General features: G+C 48.3%; 1 protein-coding gene across 2 annotated transcripts in view; it reads left to right on the forward strand.

Annotated features, from left to right (window-relative positions):
• Window positions 1-19,029, forward strand: part of ABL1 (ABL proto-oncogene 1, non-receptor tyrosine kinase) — a 219,724-nt gene that overhangs the window by 170,477 nt on the left and 30,218 nt on the right. For both annotated transcript variants that reach the window (XM_048512403.1, XM_048512404.1), the window contains exon 4: window positions 1,931-2,203. In XM_048512403.1, coding sequence (XP_048368360.1) covers window positions 1,931-2,203 — 273 coding nt within the window. The remainder of the gene's footprint in view (window positions 1-1,930; window positions 2,204-19,029) is intronic.

Here is a 19,029-nt window from a genome sequence, read left to right on the forward strand (position 1 = left end):
CTTGAAACTATGTAATCACCAAATATAACCAATCAGTGCCTCTTTGATATATGTAACCAGCCTGCTATATGTTACCACTACCATCTGTGCGTTCTTTCCTTGACCGATGCTGTATGGCTTTGCATGCTCTGTAGTAAACTAGGCATCCCCTGCATCTCCTGTCCTGTGAGAACGGAATTACAACTGTTCCCTTCTTGGGGGCAGAAGTCCAGGTGGCTCCCTTGGTTCCTGTTGCTGACCTTGGGGTAGTCTCAGTTCCAGAGGCTGCCACTGGGAAGTTGTGAGGAGAGATTTGTTAGGGGATATGTGGGTCTGCAAAGAGAACTGGCTTTGCCAAGGATGGTGCTTGAAAACCTCATCAATAAAGGCTGCTGATTGATGCTTCAGAGTCTGTTTATTGGCTTAAGGTTACGAGACCTGACACTAGACGGTGGCCAGTGCTGCTTGCCTGCTCTGCCAGGGGGGCAGGGGAGAGCCCCCCTCATTTAGGTTGGTTTGGGGAGCTCTGGAGGGGAGTGTGGTGGTGTTTCATTTTGTGTTCAAAGTCATTACTGACCAACAGCCATTGCCTTTTCTGGTGGACCCTGGCCGGACAGTTCTCAACGGTCCTTGGACAAGGCAATCCTGTGTTGGTCGGTGGAGTAAGAGCAGAGGAACTCTGCCTAAAACTGCCATGAGGCACAGCATGGGATATTTGGGAGCAGGGGCGGGGATAGACAGGATGGAGGGTTATAAAATGATGCCTAGAATGGAGAAAATGGAGGGAATGTTTTTTCCTCTCGGTAATACTAATGGGGGGGGGTGGATTTAAGGATGTAGATAAAGTAAGGCTCTAACTTACACTTGTTTACTTTGTCCTCCTTCCATTTTATGCTCACAACAATCCTTAACAGGCTGGGTTACCTTCATTATGAGGCTTGATTATGTTTTCTGACTGCAGACAGTTTTTTTTCCTTTTTGGGGGGGTGGGGGTGCGACGACGACAAAACGGCTCTTTTGATAGTAATGGTTGCTGGTCTGGTAACCCTGTGGGCCTGGCAGGGTTGAGTCATCACGTCTCTGCACACATTCACCGCAAAAGTTTACAGAGGACAAGATTTCCGTTTTTCAGGTTCAGGACCTGGTTAACAAGACAACCTCTAGTAAGGTCTGAAGCCAGGTGACCTCTTTGCATTTCTTTTTCTGTTGAGTTGGACGGAGCGTGCAGCTCATGGTGTATTTCAGTTTGTGCTACCTCTTCATTTTTTTCTGTTTTCCCCCCTGAACTTTTCTTCCCTTTCCTCTGTTGCACCTTATTTTCATGGCAGAGTGCCGCATGCCAGCAGTTTCTGTCTCTTCTAAGCTATTGATAATTTCTTTAGCTTTATGCATTTATGGGGAAGGGTACTTTGGGAGGACCAAGTAGCTGGAGGTCAGAACAAGGACTTAGGTAAGGGGGCGGGGGCTCCCGGATTCAACCCACCCCATTACATGTCCAAAACTCTGCCCCATTTTAGTGTTTTTAGTGTATTTTTAGTTTTTGACCTGTAGGGGACGCAGCTTTTAGGCTAGCTGCACCAAAATGTCAGGAATTTGTTGGGAGACTCTGCTGATGACACCACCCAGGTCTGGTGAGGTTCGATTCAGGGGGTCCAAAGTTATGGACTCCCAAAGGGGGTGCCCCATCCCCCATTGTTTCCAATAGGAGCTAATAGAAGATGGGGGCTACACTTTTGAGGGTCCATAACTTTGGACCCCCTGAACCAAACTTCACCAAACCTGAGTGGTATCATCAGGAGAGTCTCCTAAAGATACTCGGAAAGTTTGATGCTGCTAGCTTAACAGTTGCACCCCTGACAGAAGGCAAAGTAAAAGCTGCATGGTAGCACATATGAAAGCTTGATTGGGTAGCTTAGAGCTGATGGTAAATTCTTTCTTTGTTGCTTCCCAGCTGTATGTCTCCTCTGAGAGCCGCTTCAACACCTTGGCTGAACTGGTTCACCACCACTCGACTGTCGCAGATGGGTTGATCACCACTCTTCACTATCCAGCTCCCAAGCGGAACAAGCCCACCATCTATGGCGTATCTCCAAACTATGACAAGTGGGAGATTGAGCGAACTGACATTACTATGAAGCACAAGCTGGGAGGGGGTCAGTATGGAGAGGTCTATGAAGGAGTCTGGAAGAAGTATAGCCTCACCGTGGCTGTGAAGACCTTGAAGGTAGGCACTGAAGTCCCAGCCCTTCCTGTTGGGTGCAGCCCTCTTCTTAAACTGTCTGACATTGGCTGTTATTTTGTGTGGCCCTGGAATCCCAAGGGGACTGTTTATTTTGTGTATATTTCTTAGAATCATAGATTTGGAAGAGACAACCAGGGCTATCAAATCCAACCCCCTGCCATGTGGGAACACATTATCAAAGCACTCCCAACAGATGGCCACCCATCCTCTGTTTAAAAGCCTCCAAAGAAGGCAAACCTCCAAGGCAATGTATTCCACTGTTGAACAGCCCTTACTGACAGGAAGTTCTTCCTAATGTTTAGGTGGATCTTTTTTCCTACACCTTGAATCCATTACTCCTTGTCCAAGTATCTGGAGCAGCAGAAAACAAGCTTGCTTCCTTTTCAACATATTCCTTCAAGTATTTAAACATGGCTATCATTTCATCCCTTAACATTCTCTTCTCCAAACATACCCAGCTCCCTGAGCCACTCCTCAGAGTGCATATGGAATCCAGACTTTTTACCATTTTGGTCACCCTCTTTGGGACCCTTTCCATCTTGTCAATATCCTTCTTGAATTGCCATGCCCAGAAATGGACACAGTAGTCCAGGTGAGGTCTGACCAATGCAGAATAGAGTAGTACTTTTAAATCCCTCAATCCAATCACTATACTCCTATTGATGCAACCCAGAATCCCATTGACTTTTTTGGCTACTGCATCACACTGCTGACTCGTGTTCAGTTTGTGGTCTACTAAGACTCCCAGATTCCTTTCGCATGTACTGTTGTCAAGCCACGTGTCACTCACCTTATCTCTGTAAATTTCTTTTTTTCCCTGCCTAAATGTAGGCAAAAAACATTTGTTTCTGTTGAAAATCATTTTATTAGCTTTGACCCATGTCTCTAATCTGTCTCTAATCCTATGTCTCTAATTTTGAATTCTGACCCTGTCCTCTAGGGTGTATTAGCTATTTCTCCTAGTTTGGTGTCATCTCCAGATTGGATTAACATGTCCTCTATTCCATTGTCCCAGTCATTGATATAAATACTGAATAGCACTGGGCCCAGAACAGAACCCTGTGACACCCCACTACTCACTTCTCTCTAGGATGAAGATGATCCATTGATGAGCACCCTTTGGATTTGGTCAGTCAACCAAATACACATTCATCTAACAGTAGCCCACATTTTGTCTAGTCCACATCTTTCCAGCTTACTTGCAAGAATATAATGGGGCCTTACTAAAATCAAGGTATGCTACGTCCACAGCATTCCCATCATCTACCAAATTTGTCATTCTATCAGAAAAAGAGACAAGATTAGTCTGTCATGACTTGTTTTTCAGAAACCCATGCTGACTTTTAGAGATCACAGTATTCCCTACTAAGTGCTTACAGACTGTCTGTTCAATGATCTGCTCTAGTATTATTCCAGGTGTTGATGTCAGGCTGACTGGGCGGTAATTGTTTGGGTTCTCTTTTTTTCCCCTTTTTGAAGATGGGGGAGAATATTAGTCTTCCTCCTGGTCTGCTGAAACTTCTCGTCCAGGAATTCTCAAAGATTATAGCGAGTGGTTCTGAGATCACTTCTGCCAGTTCTTTTAATACCCTAGGATGTAGTTCATCAGGCCCTGGAAATTTTAATTCATTTAAAGTAGCCAGGTATTCCTGTACTACGTCTGTGTTTATTCTGTGCTGAATTTTCCCTACTATATCTTCTGTTCCATTTCCCCCTGTTAGGTGTTAAGTAGTTCTGCTTTTTCTCTGTCCCCTGATAGCATTTTGACATTTTGCAGTGACCCCATCATGTTTTCTTCTTCTTTTTGCTACAGACATAACCAAAAAAAGCCCCCTTTTAATTGTTTTTAACCTCTCTGGCAAGCCTGAGCTCATTCAGTGCTTTAGCTTTTCTGACCCTCTCCCTACATGACCTGGCTATTTGATTAATTCCTCTTTGATGATTTCCCCTTTTTTCCATTTCTTGTGCATGTCCTTTTTAAATCTTAGCTCAGTTGAAAGTTCTTTAGACATCCATCCTGGTTTCTTTAGACACCTCCCATTTTTCTTCCTCGTAACTATTTGAAATTGTGCCTTCAAGATCTCACTTTTAAGAAACTCCCATCCATCTTGTACTCCCTTCTCTTTTAGTATTCTTAACCATGGGATCACACCCAGTAGTTTCCTAAGTTTACTGAAATCAGGTTTTTTAAAGCCTAGAATGCATGTCTGACTATGTTTGGCATCCCCTTTCCACTGTATAACAAACTTCAGGACAACATGGTCGCTCCCACCTAAGAATCCTACCACTTCCACCCATTAACCAGGTAATTATTGTTGGTTAGGAGCAGATTTACTATAGCCAGTCCCCTTGTTGCTTTTTCCACCTTTTGGACCATGAAATTGTCTGCAAGGCAAGTGAGGAATTTGTTGGATAGAGTTTGACTCCCAACTAATATCAATTGAACTCTCCCATTGCTACTACTTCTCTCCTTTTTGAAAGTTTGGTCATCTCTTCCAGGAAGGCATCATCCAACTCTACATTCTGGCTTTTGGGGTCTGTAATAGACCCCCACAGTGAGATCATGGTTGTTTCTGTCCCCCTTAATTTTTACCCAGATGCTCTCAACCTGGCTTCCAGGCTGGAAGACATGAACCATCTCACAGGTGTAATAATCTCTGATGTATAATTCTACTCCTTTTACTTTCCTAGTTGATCTATTTCTCTGAAATAGGTGATACCCCTCAATTATTGTATTCTGATCAGGAGATTCGTCTCACCGGGTTCCAGTGATGCCAGTTACATCGTAATTGCTTTGCCAGGTTCAGAGTTTGAGTTCATCTTGTTTATTTCCCATGCTCTGTGCATTGGTGTGGTGACATCTAAGACCATGGCTCATTCCCCTGGCTACTTATTCAAGGTTATTTCTCTCCCACAGTTTGGTTTTTGAACTATTAGCTCAGTTCTCTCTTCGGGCTATTATCGCTAGCATTTGATGAACTCCTGTCTCTTCAGGGTTGCCCGACATCCTAGAAACGACCCCACTGCCTCAGTCTTCATCAGTTATATAGTGGGACTGATAGCAACAAGATGGTACAAAGGAGAATAAAATGACGGTGGGAAGTATATGTTACTCTGACCTCCTTGCTGGAATGGGGAGGGGGTAAAAACATGGAGGTAATGACCCCCCCTCTTGCTCTGAGATTTTCTTGTGTGTGTGAGATGAGAACAATTGATGTAGTGAGACTGGTTGATGGGGACAGTGATGAGAAGCTGTGAAGAGCCAATGTGGTGTAGTGGTTAAGTTGTCAGACTAGGACGGGGAAACCCAAGTTCAGATCCGCACTCACACCATGGAAACCTGCTGTATGACTTTGGGCCTGTTGCATACTCTCTGCCCTGACCCTGACTAGTATTGAATGGGAGCCCCACCCCAAGGAATACCAGGGTCATGATGTGGAGACAGCCATTGGCGAACCACCGCTGAAGTCTCTTGCTCTGAAAGACCTACAGGGTGAATCCGAGAAACTAGCGAAGATAATGGTAGACAAGGAAGAAGTTCTGGCAGCCATTGATAAACTAAATGCTACCAAATCCCCGGGCCCCGATTGCATTCACCCAAGAGTTCTTAAAGAGCTCAAGCATGAAATTGCTGATCTTCTCACTTTAATATGCAATTTATCCCTGAAATCAGCCTCCATCCCTGAAGACTGGAAGATGGCCAATGTCACACCAATCTTTAAGAAAGGATCTAGGGGGGACCCGGGAAATTACAGGCCAGTCAGTTTGACATCTGTTCCTGGCATATTAGTAGAATCTATCATTAAAGATAAAATTATAAAACATGTAGAAAAGCAAGACCTGCTGAGGAAGAGTCAGCATGACTTTTGCAGAAGCAAGTCCTGTCTTACAAACTTACTAGAGTTCTTTGAAGGTGTAAACAGGCATGTGGATAAGGGGGAACCAGTGGACATTGTCTACTTGGATTTCCAAAAGGCTTTTGACAAAGTTCCTCACCAGAGACTATTGAGAAAACTCAGCAATGAAGGAATAAGAGGGGAAGTCCTCCTATGGATTGAAAACTGGTTGAGATACAGGAAGCAAAGGGTGGGTGTAAATGGGAAGTTCTCACAATGGAGAGATGTAGGGAGTGGTGTCCCCCAAGGATCCGTTTTGGGACTGGTGCTCTTTAACCTATTCATAAATGACCTGGAAGTAGGGGTGGGTAGCGTGGTGGCCAAGTTTGCAGATGATACCAAATTAGGTAGGGTGGTGAGAACCACAAAGGATTGCGAAGAGCTCCAAGTGGACTTTTATAAATTAGGTGAGTGGGCTAAGAAATGGCAAATGCAGTTCAATGTAGCAAAATGTAAAGTGATGCACATAGGGGCAAAAAATCCAAACTTCACATACGTGCTACAGGGGTCAGTTCTATCAGTCACAGACCAGGAAAGGGATTTGGGCGTCTTAGTTGATAGTTCCATGGGAATGTCAACAATGCATGGCAGCTGTGAAAAAGGCAAACTCTATGCTGGGGATAATTAGGAAAGGAATTGATAATAACACTGCAAAGATTGTCATGCCCTTATATAAAGCAGTGGTGCGACCGCACTTGGAGTACTGTATTCCGTTCTGGTCGCCAAATCTCAAAAAGGATATTGAAGAGATAGAAAAAGTGCAGAGAAGGGCAACGAGGATGATTGAGGGACTGGAGCACCTTATGAGGAGAGGCTGCAGCGTTTAGGACTCTTTAGTTTGGAGAGGAGACGTCTGAGGGGGGATATGATTGAAGTCTATAAAATTATGCATGGGGTAGAAAATGTCGACAGAGAAAAAATTTTCTCTCTTTCTCACAATACTAGAACCAGGGGGCATACACTGAAAATGCTAGGGGGAAGAATTAGGACTAATAAAAGGAAACATTTCTTCACGCAACGTTTGATTGGTGTTGGAATATGCTGCCACAGGAGGTGGTGATGGCCACTCACCTGGATAGCTTTAAAGGGGGCTTGGACAGATTTATGGAGGAGAAGTTGATCTATGGCGACCAATCTTGATCCTCCTTGATCTGAGATTGCAAATGCCTTAGCAGACCAGGTGCTCAGGAGCAGCAGCAGCAGAAGGCCATTGCTTTCACATCCTGCATGTGAGCTCCCAAAGGTATCTGGTGGGCCACTGCAAGTAGCAGAGTGCTGGACTAGATGGACTCTGGTCTGATCCAGCAGACTCTTTCTGATGTTCTTATGTCACCCTAAGTTAGCTGTGCCTTGATGGTAACACAAAAAGCTGACCTTTTTGTAGGAAGTGTGGAATGGTCAGAGAAGTGCACATGATGTCCTCTTCAACCATAAACTTCTTCTGTGCCCAGGGTAAGAGAAGATATATTGCTTGTGGCTGATGATTTTTGTTATACACACACACAACTTTCTATGTGACCCCTTGTGGTCTTTGAAACCAGTGTTCCACATCACAGATGGATTCTGTTGTCATTTCCAGAAGAAGCATAATGTGTGTGTTGCAAAGTGGAGTCCAGTCTTCCTCATAGTTGCAAGTCCTTGGTGCTTTTGCATTTCATTCTGCCCTGAGAGAGAGAAGATTTCCAGGATGCCTGTTTAACCTATGGCGAGACTGACACCTAGTGTTAACCATGTTGATTATAATACATGAGAGGGGGGAGTTTTTTCTCTGTCCCACCATCTCCACCAGGAGAGAGCAAACCTGCAATGGCAGATGTGGAACTGGCTAAGGTGTTTGAGTTGACAGAGAGGCTGGGTTTTGAGGCCAAAAAAAAGAAAGAGCATCTCTATTGAGTTACAACTTCTATCATCAGGACAGACCAAGGGAAGTATTTCATATGAGGCAGAACTGAATCTTTGGAACTGTCATGAGATGTGGGGGTTGGTCAGAGGCTGGAGGATTTTGATGACGGGGGGGGGGGGGCGGACAAACCCATGAAGGCTCCCGGGAGTGAGGGGGTGGAACCAGCAGCATCTTCCTGCCCAGTACCCAGTTGCTGGGAGCAGCAGCAGCAGCAGAGAGCAGCACTCCTCTTGCCCTGCTTGTGGCCATCAGAAACGGATGCTGAGCTGGAGGAATCGTTGCTCTGGCTCGCCTTGTGCTCTGAAGCTCCCTAAAATTGGGGCCTGCGGTGTACTCCTGTGACTTTTTACCTTGTTAATTTGTCTCCTAAGCCTTGCCTAGACACACCTGCTTGCTGTCTTCTCACACCAGGGACCACATCTAGCAGAGCAGGTACATGAAGACCTGCCTGCAATAAATACATCAGCTGTCCCGTTCTTGTTTTCTTCTCCCTTCCTTCAGGCTCCTCTGGGAGGGGGGGAATTACAAAACTGCAACAGCCTTTGATCTCTCCAGGCTTAGGATGCACTTTTTAAAAGGCAGTTTTGGTGACGCCCTGGCCCCCACCGTTAGAATGTTGTTTGTTTGTTTATTTATTATTTATTACTGCCTGGGCAGTTGTTTTTGTTAGATTGTTATTGTCTTTGGCCAAACACGATAAAATGTACCTACTTATCTGTGGCCTTTTAGATGCCAACTAGATATTTGAAAACCTCTTCTAATTCTTGATTTACTGCCACACTTCAGAAACTGGGTCAAGTGAGTGGGTGGGGCTGGGAAATGTTGTTATCAGAGTGGATGCTGTTATCAGAGAACATGTGAAGTCCTTGTTCTGTTTGGGTCCCAGGGCACAGCTGTTCAATCTCTCCCAAATAGGCCATTCAGTTGCTGTTCAATTTGGTGAGGAAAATTACCACATTGCATTTGGGAACACCCGTCAAGGGGGGGATAGAAGAGGTCGGCTCTGTGCAGATGTTTGGTCATAGCTTGGGGAAGATCCCATGGTTTGCATTCACAAGGTACTAGGGAATTTCATCTTTTATCCAGTGTACATTCCTTGCGTTCCTGCCCATAATGTTGCTAGTTTTATATAAGATTGAGTCCTGGGAGTGTCAAACGTTGGCTGAGGAGACCTTGGTTTTGAAATCTCTCTTAGCCACAAAACTCACTGAATGACCCTCAGTGTAAGGCTGGACACCACTCAGACCAAGTCAATGTAAAAAGAAGAACTTTATTGGTTTGTGTCACCCTAGGTACAGGGTGCTGGAACTGAGGATTCCTGTCCTCAGTTCCAATATTTATTCTATTTACAAAACCAGACAGTAACCAATCAGCTTTCCCCCCCTTCCCCCCCCACCCAGTTCCTGGTCTCTCATTGGTTCTGACGGAGCTACATAGTTTTATTTTGCTGTAGCTCCCCAGCTCGGTTTCCCGCTGGTGATTGCTGGGAATTGTAGTCCTGACACTCAGTCTGTTTTATTATATTCTGTCACTCTAACGCTATCTTGTATGGTGATGGTCATACTGAAATGGGATTGACTGTCCTGCTCAAGGAGGCTTTCAGGGAAATCCATGTTGCAGTATTATAAAACAAGCCATTAAAGCAAGGCTTAAGACGTAACCAGCATTAAAAGCTACACACAAAGCAGCAGTCCGTCAAAGAGCCGGTCAGAAAACTGCCCTAGGTAACAAGATGTGTGCTGGAGAGCTAGGGCAGGTGGACTCTAGTTTGAAGAGCTGGGTTTGATTCCCCACTCCTCTGCACGAGTGACAGTCTGCTGAACTGGATGTGTTTCCTGACTCCCATACATGAAGCCTGCTCAGTGACTTTGGTTTCGTTCCAGTTCTCTCAGAACTCTGTCAGTCCCATCTGTCTCTCAAGGTCCCTGTTGTGGAGAGAGAAAGGGAAAGAGTTTGTAAGCCGCTTTGACTCTTCCTTATAGGAGAGAGAGATGGGGTATAAATCCAAAATCATCTTCTTGGCACCTAAAAGAAGATGAAGTAGCCACCAAAGTGCCACCACTGAATATGCCCTGCCTCTAGCTGCCGCCTGCCTCCCCTCCAATGGCGGGGGCACAGAGAACAGACCTGTGAGCCAGACCTTAACTGGGCATGCATTTCCAAGGTGGCCAGCCCAGGCTCCTTGAAAATAGGGTCAGGGTCAGTTGTGATAAATGTGACAGGCCATAAAGACTAACACATTTATTGTAGTATAAACAAATTATGTGGTACAGAATAAGCCACAGAGTGCTTTTGGTGTTTAGGCTGCTAAGGACTAACTCTGCTGACAACGTACAGCTGACCTTTTCCGTCTCTGTTTGGGTCTGCTGTTCCGTTTCCTCCTCTCCCATGTCTTCTTCCTCTGCTCTTTAAAAGCTATTTATGGTGCTAACAGCAAGTGACGTGCCGGACCTAAATGGCGTCTGGGGCATGACTGACTCCCCGTGGCCCCACTTATGGGAGCTAGCAGGGAGGCCGGGGCTCTGGGGCGTGGCTCAATGGTGACACCACAGCACCCACCTGGACCACTGAGCCCTGCCCCCCACCCTCCCTGCAGGTTGGCTTCTGCCCTCCCCAGAGCCCCGGGGAGGGCAGGAGCCGGGCTGCAGGTGGGGCGGTGGGGGGGGGGGGCTCGGCGGTATGTGGCTCGGGCGCACGCCTATTTGTCATGGGCGGGGGCTTGCAAAACAACATGCACCTGGAGACATGGGATACCCCATGTCCCCATTAGCAGTACGCCACTGCTAGCAGCGCAGCCCGTCTGAGGGCTCTGCTTGCTGAGATGGCAAAGCCGGACTTTTACAGCAGTCAAGCCTGCCATTTTTGCTGAAGGAAGGCCCAATCAAGGCAGCCGAGGGGTAGGGAAGAGGCTCACCTATGGGTAAGCCCCCCCCCCCTATATCTGCAGTGACCCCCCCCCCCCCCCGGGTCATCCGTATGCTGGGTCCTTTGTCATGCAGTCCCTCGTAAAACCGCCATGCTTTTTATGAGTCAGAGGCAGGTATTTTGACATGCTCCACCACCAGTTCCAAAACGCCAGATAACTGCGTAGTGGAGGATGATTAGGAGTGAGGGCGAAAATAACGGCAAGCAGGGCTGTCCATGGGGGAAGCGCTCCAAGCAACGCCGAAAGAGGAGCGAGTCTAAAACAGCGAATGCTAAAAACACACTTGAAAGCATCTGCCTAATCCACCTGCCTTAAATCCACCAGGCTTCTCTTTGACTGGCAGGATTATGTCTCTCTTCAAAGGTGTGGGGAGCGGGTTTTTAACCCCCCCACCTTTTACTCTGCTTTAAATACCCTCAAATCAATATATTTAGACACCAGCAGGGGGAGACAAGCTCTCAGTTGTCTCTTCAGGAAAACTCTGGAGAGCGATGATTTGCTGACCAGCAAAGTATTTGCAAGGCACTTTGGACCTCTCTTGCCTCTGACCCTCCCTAGCAAAAAAATAAAAGAAAAAGTATTAAAATAATAATGGGAAGAAGGGCGCCTTGCTGCTACTTAATGGCTTAGCTCTTTCGGAATTATTTTTTGTGTTGTCTATTTATTATCCTTTTTCAAAATAGCTGGAAGCACCTTCAGAACTGGCTTGACAACGTAGTTTCTGCAGAGAGGGAAATGAAGGCCGGAATACCCCCATTCTGTGCTTCTCCAACTCTCCGCTCCACAGTGCCATTATAGCAGGACTTCCACTAGCGTCTGGCGTTTGTCAGGAGAAGGAATGAAAAAAGTTCTTTGAATATTTGAAGTGCCTGAAATGGCAGAAGTCGAGGGAATATTCTGTGAATCTCGCTTGCTGTTATTGGGGACAATCTCCAGTTAGATGCAGACTTTACAAGCTGCCCTTCTCTGACCGTGCAAAGTTCAGCATTTCCAAGCTTATTTTCCATGTATTTTGAGTATATCCACAACTGGCCGGCACACTGACATGCAGTTGCCAGTTTCCACTTGATCCTGGCACTTCAACTTGACCTGGATGGCCGAGGCTAGCTTGATCTCGTTGGTCCTCAAAAACTAAGTCGGGTTAGTTGGTTAGAGAGTCATGAGGAAGTCTAGGGTTGGGTGTTGTGGGTTTTCTGGGCTGTGTGGCTGTGGTCGACTAACCTTTCACTCGTATCTCGAGCTGACATCTTCAAAGGCATGTCCCAGAAAGACACATTTTACCCTGACGTGCCTCTGAAGATGCCAGCCACAGATGCAGGCAAAACGTTAGGTGCAAAGACTATCAGAACAGGGCAACACAGTCCGAACCCCCCCCCCCCCCCATATCACCAAAAAAAAACCCCACTGTCAATTCCAGCCATGAAAATCTCCAATAAGTCTAGAGTTACTTTTTCTGGGGTAAGTAATGACAAACCACCCCATACATCTCTTGCCTTAAAAACCCTATGGGGTTGCCATAACTCCAGTGTAACTTTGATGGCACATTCCATCACCACCAGCACTTCTCTTTACCAAGGCAGCTGCCTGGCTCCAAGCCCATCTCTGCTCTGGCCAGGCTCTCAGTTATCTTTTCTCAACTTTCTCCTCTTTCCCCTGGCCTCCTTTCCTTTTCTGGCCTCTGCCTCCTGACTGCTTCTGCCCCCCCCCTTTCTCTGCCCTAACTCCCATTAAGAATGGGAGGAACATAGCCAGGAGTAGCCACATATCCCAGTTGTCAAACCTTGGACTTGTGATCCAAATCAGGCCTGTAATGGTTAAGAAACCTTTATTGGTAGGTACATGAGTAAGAGGGGGAAAGCTGGTTCTGCCAGAACCTTCAAACAGCCCCAGTATATCAAACCCCATTCCTCCCCCCTCCCAGCCCATAATACTATCCCACACTACAAAAGGCCTGAAGAGCAGGAATGCAGGAAGAACCCAAGGTCGGAAGACTGAGATAATGTCTTTAGCTATGAGAGCCTCTTCTCGGGAAAACGAAAGCTGTTTAGCCAACTCTGTGGAGCTCCCCTCCCCACTTGAGCATGCTCCAGTTTGGGGGTGTGGCTCCCAGTTTTGTGCTCTGTGATATCAAGGCAGCTCAGCCAATCAGAGCAAGAGACTTCGTTATCATAATCCTCACCTCCGCAGCCTACCCTAGTGCCTTGCAGTGTCAGTGCTTGCTGTTACATTCGCAAGGAACGAGTCTTTTCTCCATTGCTGATGATAAAAAGCCCTCTCTGGACGTCTCCAAAACACTCTTTTTTTTTTTTTGAGGAAGTCACTTCAGTTGCCCGCATACAGAGAGCAAGTCGTGCAAATTGTCCTCTCCTTGTTGTGCAGTGCAATCAGATTTCTTCAGCAAAAGTCGCTATGATTTGATCAAATCCAGCAGTTTGAACTGCCTGGATGCCCTTCAAGGGCAAAGGTGGAAGCACTTTTGAAATTCCGATCCCGCCACTGACCCCAAGTAGACCTCCTTTCAGCCCAGGCATTGCTGGAGACGAAAGATCAGTCAGTCGGCAACTTTTTCATGCCCAGTAGATTCACAAACAAATTATTGTTACTGTCATACAGCTGTGCTGTTTCAGGCATGCTCAGATCTTCCTTCAGGTGGGGGAGTTTGGAGATCAAACAGAGAAGACACAGATTCTGGAGGAGGTTTGCGGAGTGGAAGGAGGGGAGGGAAGCTGTGGGAACCAAACTGAACAGCCTCTACATTCCGCAGTGAGAACTGAAGGGGTGTTGGCCAGTGGGCACTGTCAAGTTTGGGCTGGGAGGCCTGGGTTCATGTTTTTGTCCCCGGGCACTTTGACATTTAGGCCACTTTCAATGCACTTTAGCAATTGTTTGCAAGTGGATTTTCCTGTTCCCTCAGAAAAAGTTCACTTTCAAAGTGCACAGAATTGCCCTACTCCAATGGTGGCAAACCTTTGGCACTCCAGATGTTATGGACTACAATTCCCATCAGCCCCTGCCAGCATGGCCAATTGGCCATGCTGGCAGGGGCTGATGGGAATTGTAGTCCATAACATCTGGAGTGCCAAAGGTTCGCCAACACTGCCCTACTCAGTCTATGTGAACGCAAAAATGGATGTGTTGTCAATGGCCTTGAGTTAATGACTCCCAAGCTTTCTCTATGTAAAATGGAAATGGAGCTGTTGAGATGGCAGCGAGCCTCTGAATACAGCATTTAGTTCAGTGAAGGAGGATCACTGGGGGAGAATAATAGGTAGATGGATGCCACATTGGAAAGGGACAAGAAGCTCTGTGGTGTGGAGAAGTGACTCTTCTGGACACCTCCATCAGCCCACCCCCCTCCTCCCCCTCTGGCTGATTTATGAAGGAAATCTTGAGAACTAGAAACTAGTTATAATAGAGGGTACCAAGAATCCGACATTGGATTTTCAGCTCTGTGAGAGTCTGCTCCTCTTGTCCTGGTCTGCAATCAACTGTCAAGTGGTAATAATCTAAGATCATGCTTATTAGTGCTGTTCATGTTGGCAGAGGACCGGAAGTTATCACAGGGACCCTGCAGTTGCTGCAGAGCCGTCCTCTGGAAGGAAATAGCAGTCAGGACAAAGCTGTTTGAAGAGAACGTGTGACAGAATGTCAACACAGAGGGGGCATCCAAATGGCATGGTGCCATCCTCCACTGGGAAGCTCCTCTGCCTAAACCAGTGATGGTGAACCTTTTTGAGACCGAGTGCCCAAATTGCAATCCAAACCCCACTTATTTATCGCAAAGTGCCAACACGGCAATTTAACCTGAATACTGAGGTTTTAGTTTAGAAAAAAAGGTTGGATCTAAGGCGTGTGTTACTCAGGAGTAAGCTTGGTGAAGCAATTGTGCAATGCTTCAAATGGGTGAATCACGACCCTATGAGGGTTTACTCAGAAGCAAGCCTCATTGCCAGCAACCGAGCTTACTCCCAGGTAAAGGATTGCACTTTAGTTCTTCCCATGAAAATCAGTGGGGTTTAACAGCGCTTAACAGGGTTACCTACACTGCTTCCCCAAAACTAGGTCTTAGGTTTAATGCTAATAATCTCCCTGAAATAATTACACTATTATCCCACTGGGGGCCAGGAAGGGGGAGAGGGAAGTAAAACTTTTGCTTTCCGAAACCCAATAAACCCCCCACCACAATGTAGAAGTAAAAAGGCAGTCAAGGAAGGCAATCCTAAGCAAGATTGCTGTGCAAGGGGTGGGATAACTTCAGGAATGCTACATTGGTGGAGCAGTCATATGACCTGCGGTTTTTCCTTCACATGTCATCACAGCACTTGACTTCTCACAAAAATGCAACAGGAGCAGAAAAATAAAAGCAAAGACCGTGGTGTGCTTTTAAAAAAAATCCTAAATGCATCTCGGTTCCTCCACCCTAGGCTTGATCTGCCCAGGTGATCAGCAAAAAACCTGAGTCTGAGCGTTTCCCCGGTGTTTGGAAAGGCACATATTTTGCTTGTCCAACCCTTCGAGCAGCAGCAGCCAGCCAGCCTGCTCCAGCCTCCAGCAGGTTCTGTGTGCACCTGCTGCTCTGCTCTGCCCAGCATTGCTCCAGCGCCTCCGCCCCACCCCTTTCTCCACCCCACTCGCTTGAGCAGAGGCCAGCCTGCTCTAGCCTCCAGCAAGTCCCCGCGCACACCGCTCTGTGCTTTTCTAGCATCTCTGCCTCCTCTGCCATCCCCCCCTCGGGCAGCAGCCACCCGGAGCACAGGCACCAGACCCGCCAGCCGAGTCCTCCCTGCTCACCACAGTGCGCGCACGTCATGCCCAGTAGCCCAGGCCAGCCTAGATTTGTGTGTGTGTGTGTGTGTGTGTGTGTGTGGGTGGGTGGGTGGGTGGGTGGGTGGGGGGGTGATTTTCCACCCCCCACATGACGAACTCTGTATGCGCATGTCCACAACGAGGGCTCCGAGTGCCACCTCTGGCACCCATGCCATAGGTTGGCCATCACTGGCCTAAACCCTACTGAAATCAATACGGTAGTTCCTAAATTCATTTCTGTCATTCATAAGCAGGAGATTATAGAGTTGGAAGTTCAACCCCCTGCTCAATGCAGGATAAGCCTAGAGCAGTGGTGGCGAACCTTTGGCACTCCAGATGTTATGGACTACAATTCCCATCAGCCCCTGCCAGCATGGCCAATTGGCCATGGTTCGCCACCACAGGCCTAGAGCATCCCAGGCCAGAGGCATATTGGGGGAAATGGCGCCTGGGGACAACACCTGCTCCGGGCGCCCCACACACACACTCCCACTCTCGGGGGCGGTTTGGACAGGCACTGCAGCGGCAGCAGGCTGGCAGCACCCCTGAGCCCTGTCCCCATGGGCTTGGGGAGGGAAGCAGGCAGCTCGAATGGGCACCACGGCAGTCTTTAGGTGCCTCCCCACACTGACCCAGTGTAAAGGATTCAATGGTGTTGATGGTGAAGTAACCTTGAGTGCATTCCACAGCCCGGGCGATGGGCCAGATGCATCGGCGGAGACTTTATCTTTGCGCGGGAGATGAAGTCTCCGTTCCCATGGGAAGCAGGAAGGGGGGATGGGGTGAATGGCATTATAACCTGTGCTTCTGGCGGGAAGTGTCATTCCTGCCACCGCTGTACTCTTGAGCTTTCTAAGATGTCTTAATAAATGGACTTTTACTACCAAAGCCTTTTATTTCTGCGTCTATGGAATTCCTTACATTGTGGCAGGAATCTTAATTCATCTATATTCCTGTGCAGTGGACCTCTTTGTCTTTCATGGAGAGGTTGAATTTTTACTGCGAGGCTGCGCGGTAGCCCCCAAAGAGGGCTCCCACCTTTCCTTCTGGATCTGGAGGAACCAGCAGGAGAACGTGGGTTCATTGGTGGCTCTTTCCTCGGCCCTCGTGACAAAGCACGAAGTCTTCCTTTACTCCGCTGGAACGAAAGACGGACGACGACCACTATGGGGACTTCCCGTGAGTCGCTTGGGGCGCTGTCTATGGATCGAAGCCTGTGGATCGGATTTCTACCCGTTTCGTGATTACAAACCCTCAGATGCAACCTGTCATGGAGGAGACGGGCTTTGACCACCTTTCATAAGCGCAACCCAGGAATCCATTGAACGATTCCTGGACTCAGATTTTGGTGATGCTCTGAAGAACCACCGCGGCACAGCATCTGGGGCCCGCCCAAAGGACACCGACTCAACCTGAATTGGGAGGGTATCCGCGACGGGCTTCCCCAATCGACCCCCCCCCATCCTCGGGTCCGGGCGACCGCGACCTGAGGTATGCCTCGGGAGCCACCGTGGCTACGGCGGCTACGGTGTCTCCTCGGTGGGCTCGCTTCCTGATGACCTTAAGAGTCTGAAGAAAGCCTCTACACTTGCGAAGCCGGACCGTTTCTCTCCCATCGAGAAGACTGGGATGAGGGAAGCGGGCTTACTAGATGCCCAAGCCGCATGGAACCGCGGAACGCCAGCTATGGGAGGAGGAACGGGCACAGTTGCAGCAAGAGCGCCAAACCCTGCAGAGGGACCGGAACAGCAACGCAAAGAAGTCCAGCTCGAAGCTGGACCGCGCTAAAGACGCCTAACGGCAATAATATGCCCAGAATCTGTCAGTCCATGATAAAGTCCTGGAACAGTCCAGATTACAACGCAACTGAAAAGCTGCTCAGGCTCTGGCGCGACGCAGTGAACTCACTGAAGCCCTTAAACGGGACCTAACTGCTTAAATTAGGGCGAAAAAGCTGCTTTGCATGCGCCATCTTCAAGATGCATTGACTCGCAAGGAGAGGGAGCTGGCTGCTTTGAGAGGGGAACTAAGGAGGCAGCAGACCAGGGGCCGCAAGTTGGAACCTATGCTGTTACTGATCATGCCGTGCCAGGGGCCACGCATCTGGGTCCTGCCACCCAAACGCCAGCTGCACCGCCAGCTCGATTCCAGCCCCTGTAATAACAGCCGCTTCGCTCAACCTGCTCAGCCAGCGCGAACCAATTTCAGCAGGCGCTAAGAGCTGCCGAACGGGCTACTCGCCCCGATACCAGCCCGCTTTTGATGGGACCGCTCAAACTTCCTTACTTCATCTTGCAACCTCAATGCCCACTGGAAGACTATTATGATGATCTATACCGTCTGAACGCTGAAAAATACGGACATCGGCTCAGTCCTAGATGCATGGCAGCTGACTGGTTCGCGGATCGTTTTGGATTTGCAGGATGAGGACTTCTCGCACAGTGCGCCCGGTGATTCCTCCAAAGCTTTGAGAGCCGCCAAGATCCAGGTATGCCGGTGAATGAAGCTATCCGCGACCATCAAACCATCCAGCAAGGCAACCGCTCGCTTGCAGAATTTGTCCGAGGAATTTTCGCATGGCTGCTGTCAATTTCCTCCTGAGGGCCTGAACGCATGAAATCGCTAATACTTCTCGATGCTGTGGATAGCAAGTTACGGAAACGGTGTTTTAATTCGGGTTCCTCGTACTCATTGCAGATTGATCCAGTTAGCCCTGGCGGCGCCTCGCTTTGAATACGCCACAAGGAGGCCTTCACCAAAACCACTACTGTGTCCACCAAGTCAAGCTTCCAGCCGCCTTACCGAAAACTAATTTCTGAACTGTCACGAATTTGTTGTGTCTTTACTGCGGAGGGCCAGGCCATCTAGCCGCCAACTGTCCCAAGAAGCAAAACTAACCGGGCTTCCAGTTCCGCTGCACTGCCTGCCAAACCACCACGCAGGTCAGGGGCCGGCCCCCACTGGTTTCATCTTAAAGCGGACCGGTTACACTCCAGAGGAGGGGAAGCAGCTGGTTCGTCTTTCTTCAGCCTCATGGACATGGGCCCGACTCCTGACGCCGTGAGTGAAGGCAGCGCCCCATTACTGTTCAAGCATTTACCAACCCCGCTAAATTCATCTCCGCATTATAGCCTCGCCCTTTGTGGATTCCGCTGCTCCCACTGCTTAATGCGCCCCAGGTGGCAGAGGAGCTAGGTCTGGACCGAATCCCCTGGCTAAGCCCATACCATTCACCCAAATGGACGGCAGCCCCTCGAAACGAAGGACCGCCCAATAC

This window comes from Sphaerodactylus townsendi, linkage group LG12, assembly GCF_021028975.2.
Source record: "Sphaerodactylus townsendi isolate TG3544 linkage group LG12, MPM_Stown_v2.3, whole genome shotgun sequence".
NCBI lineage: Eukaryota > Metazoa > Chordata > Lepidosauria > Squamata > Sphaerodactylidae > Sphaerodactylus > Sphaerodactylus townsendi.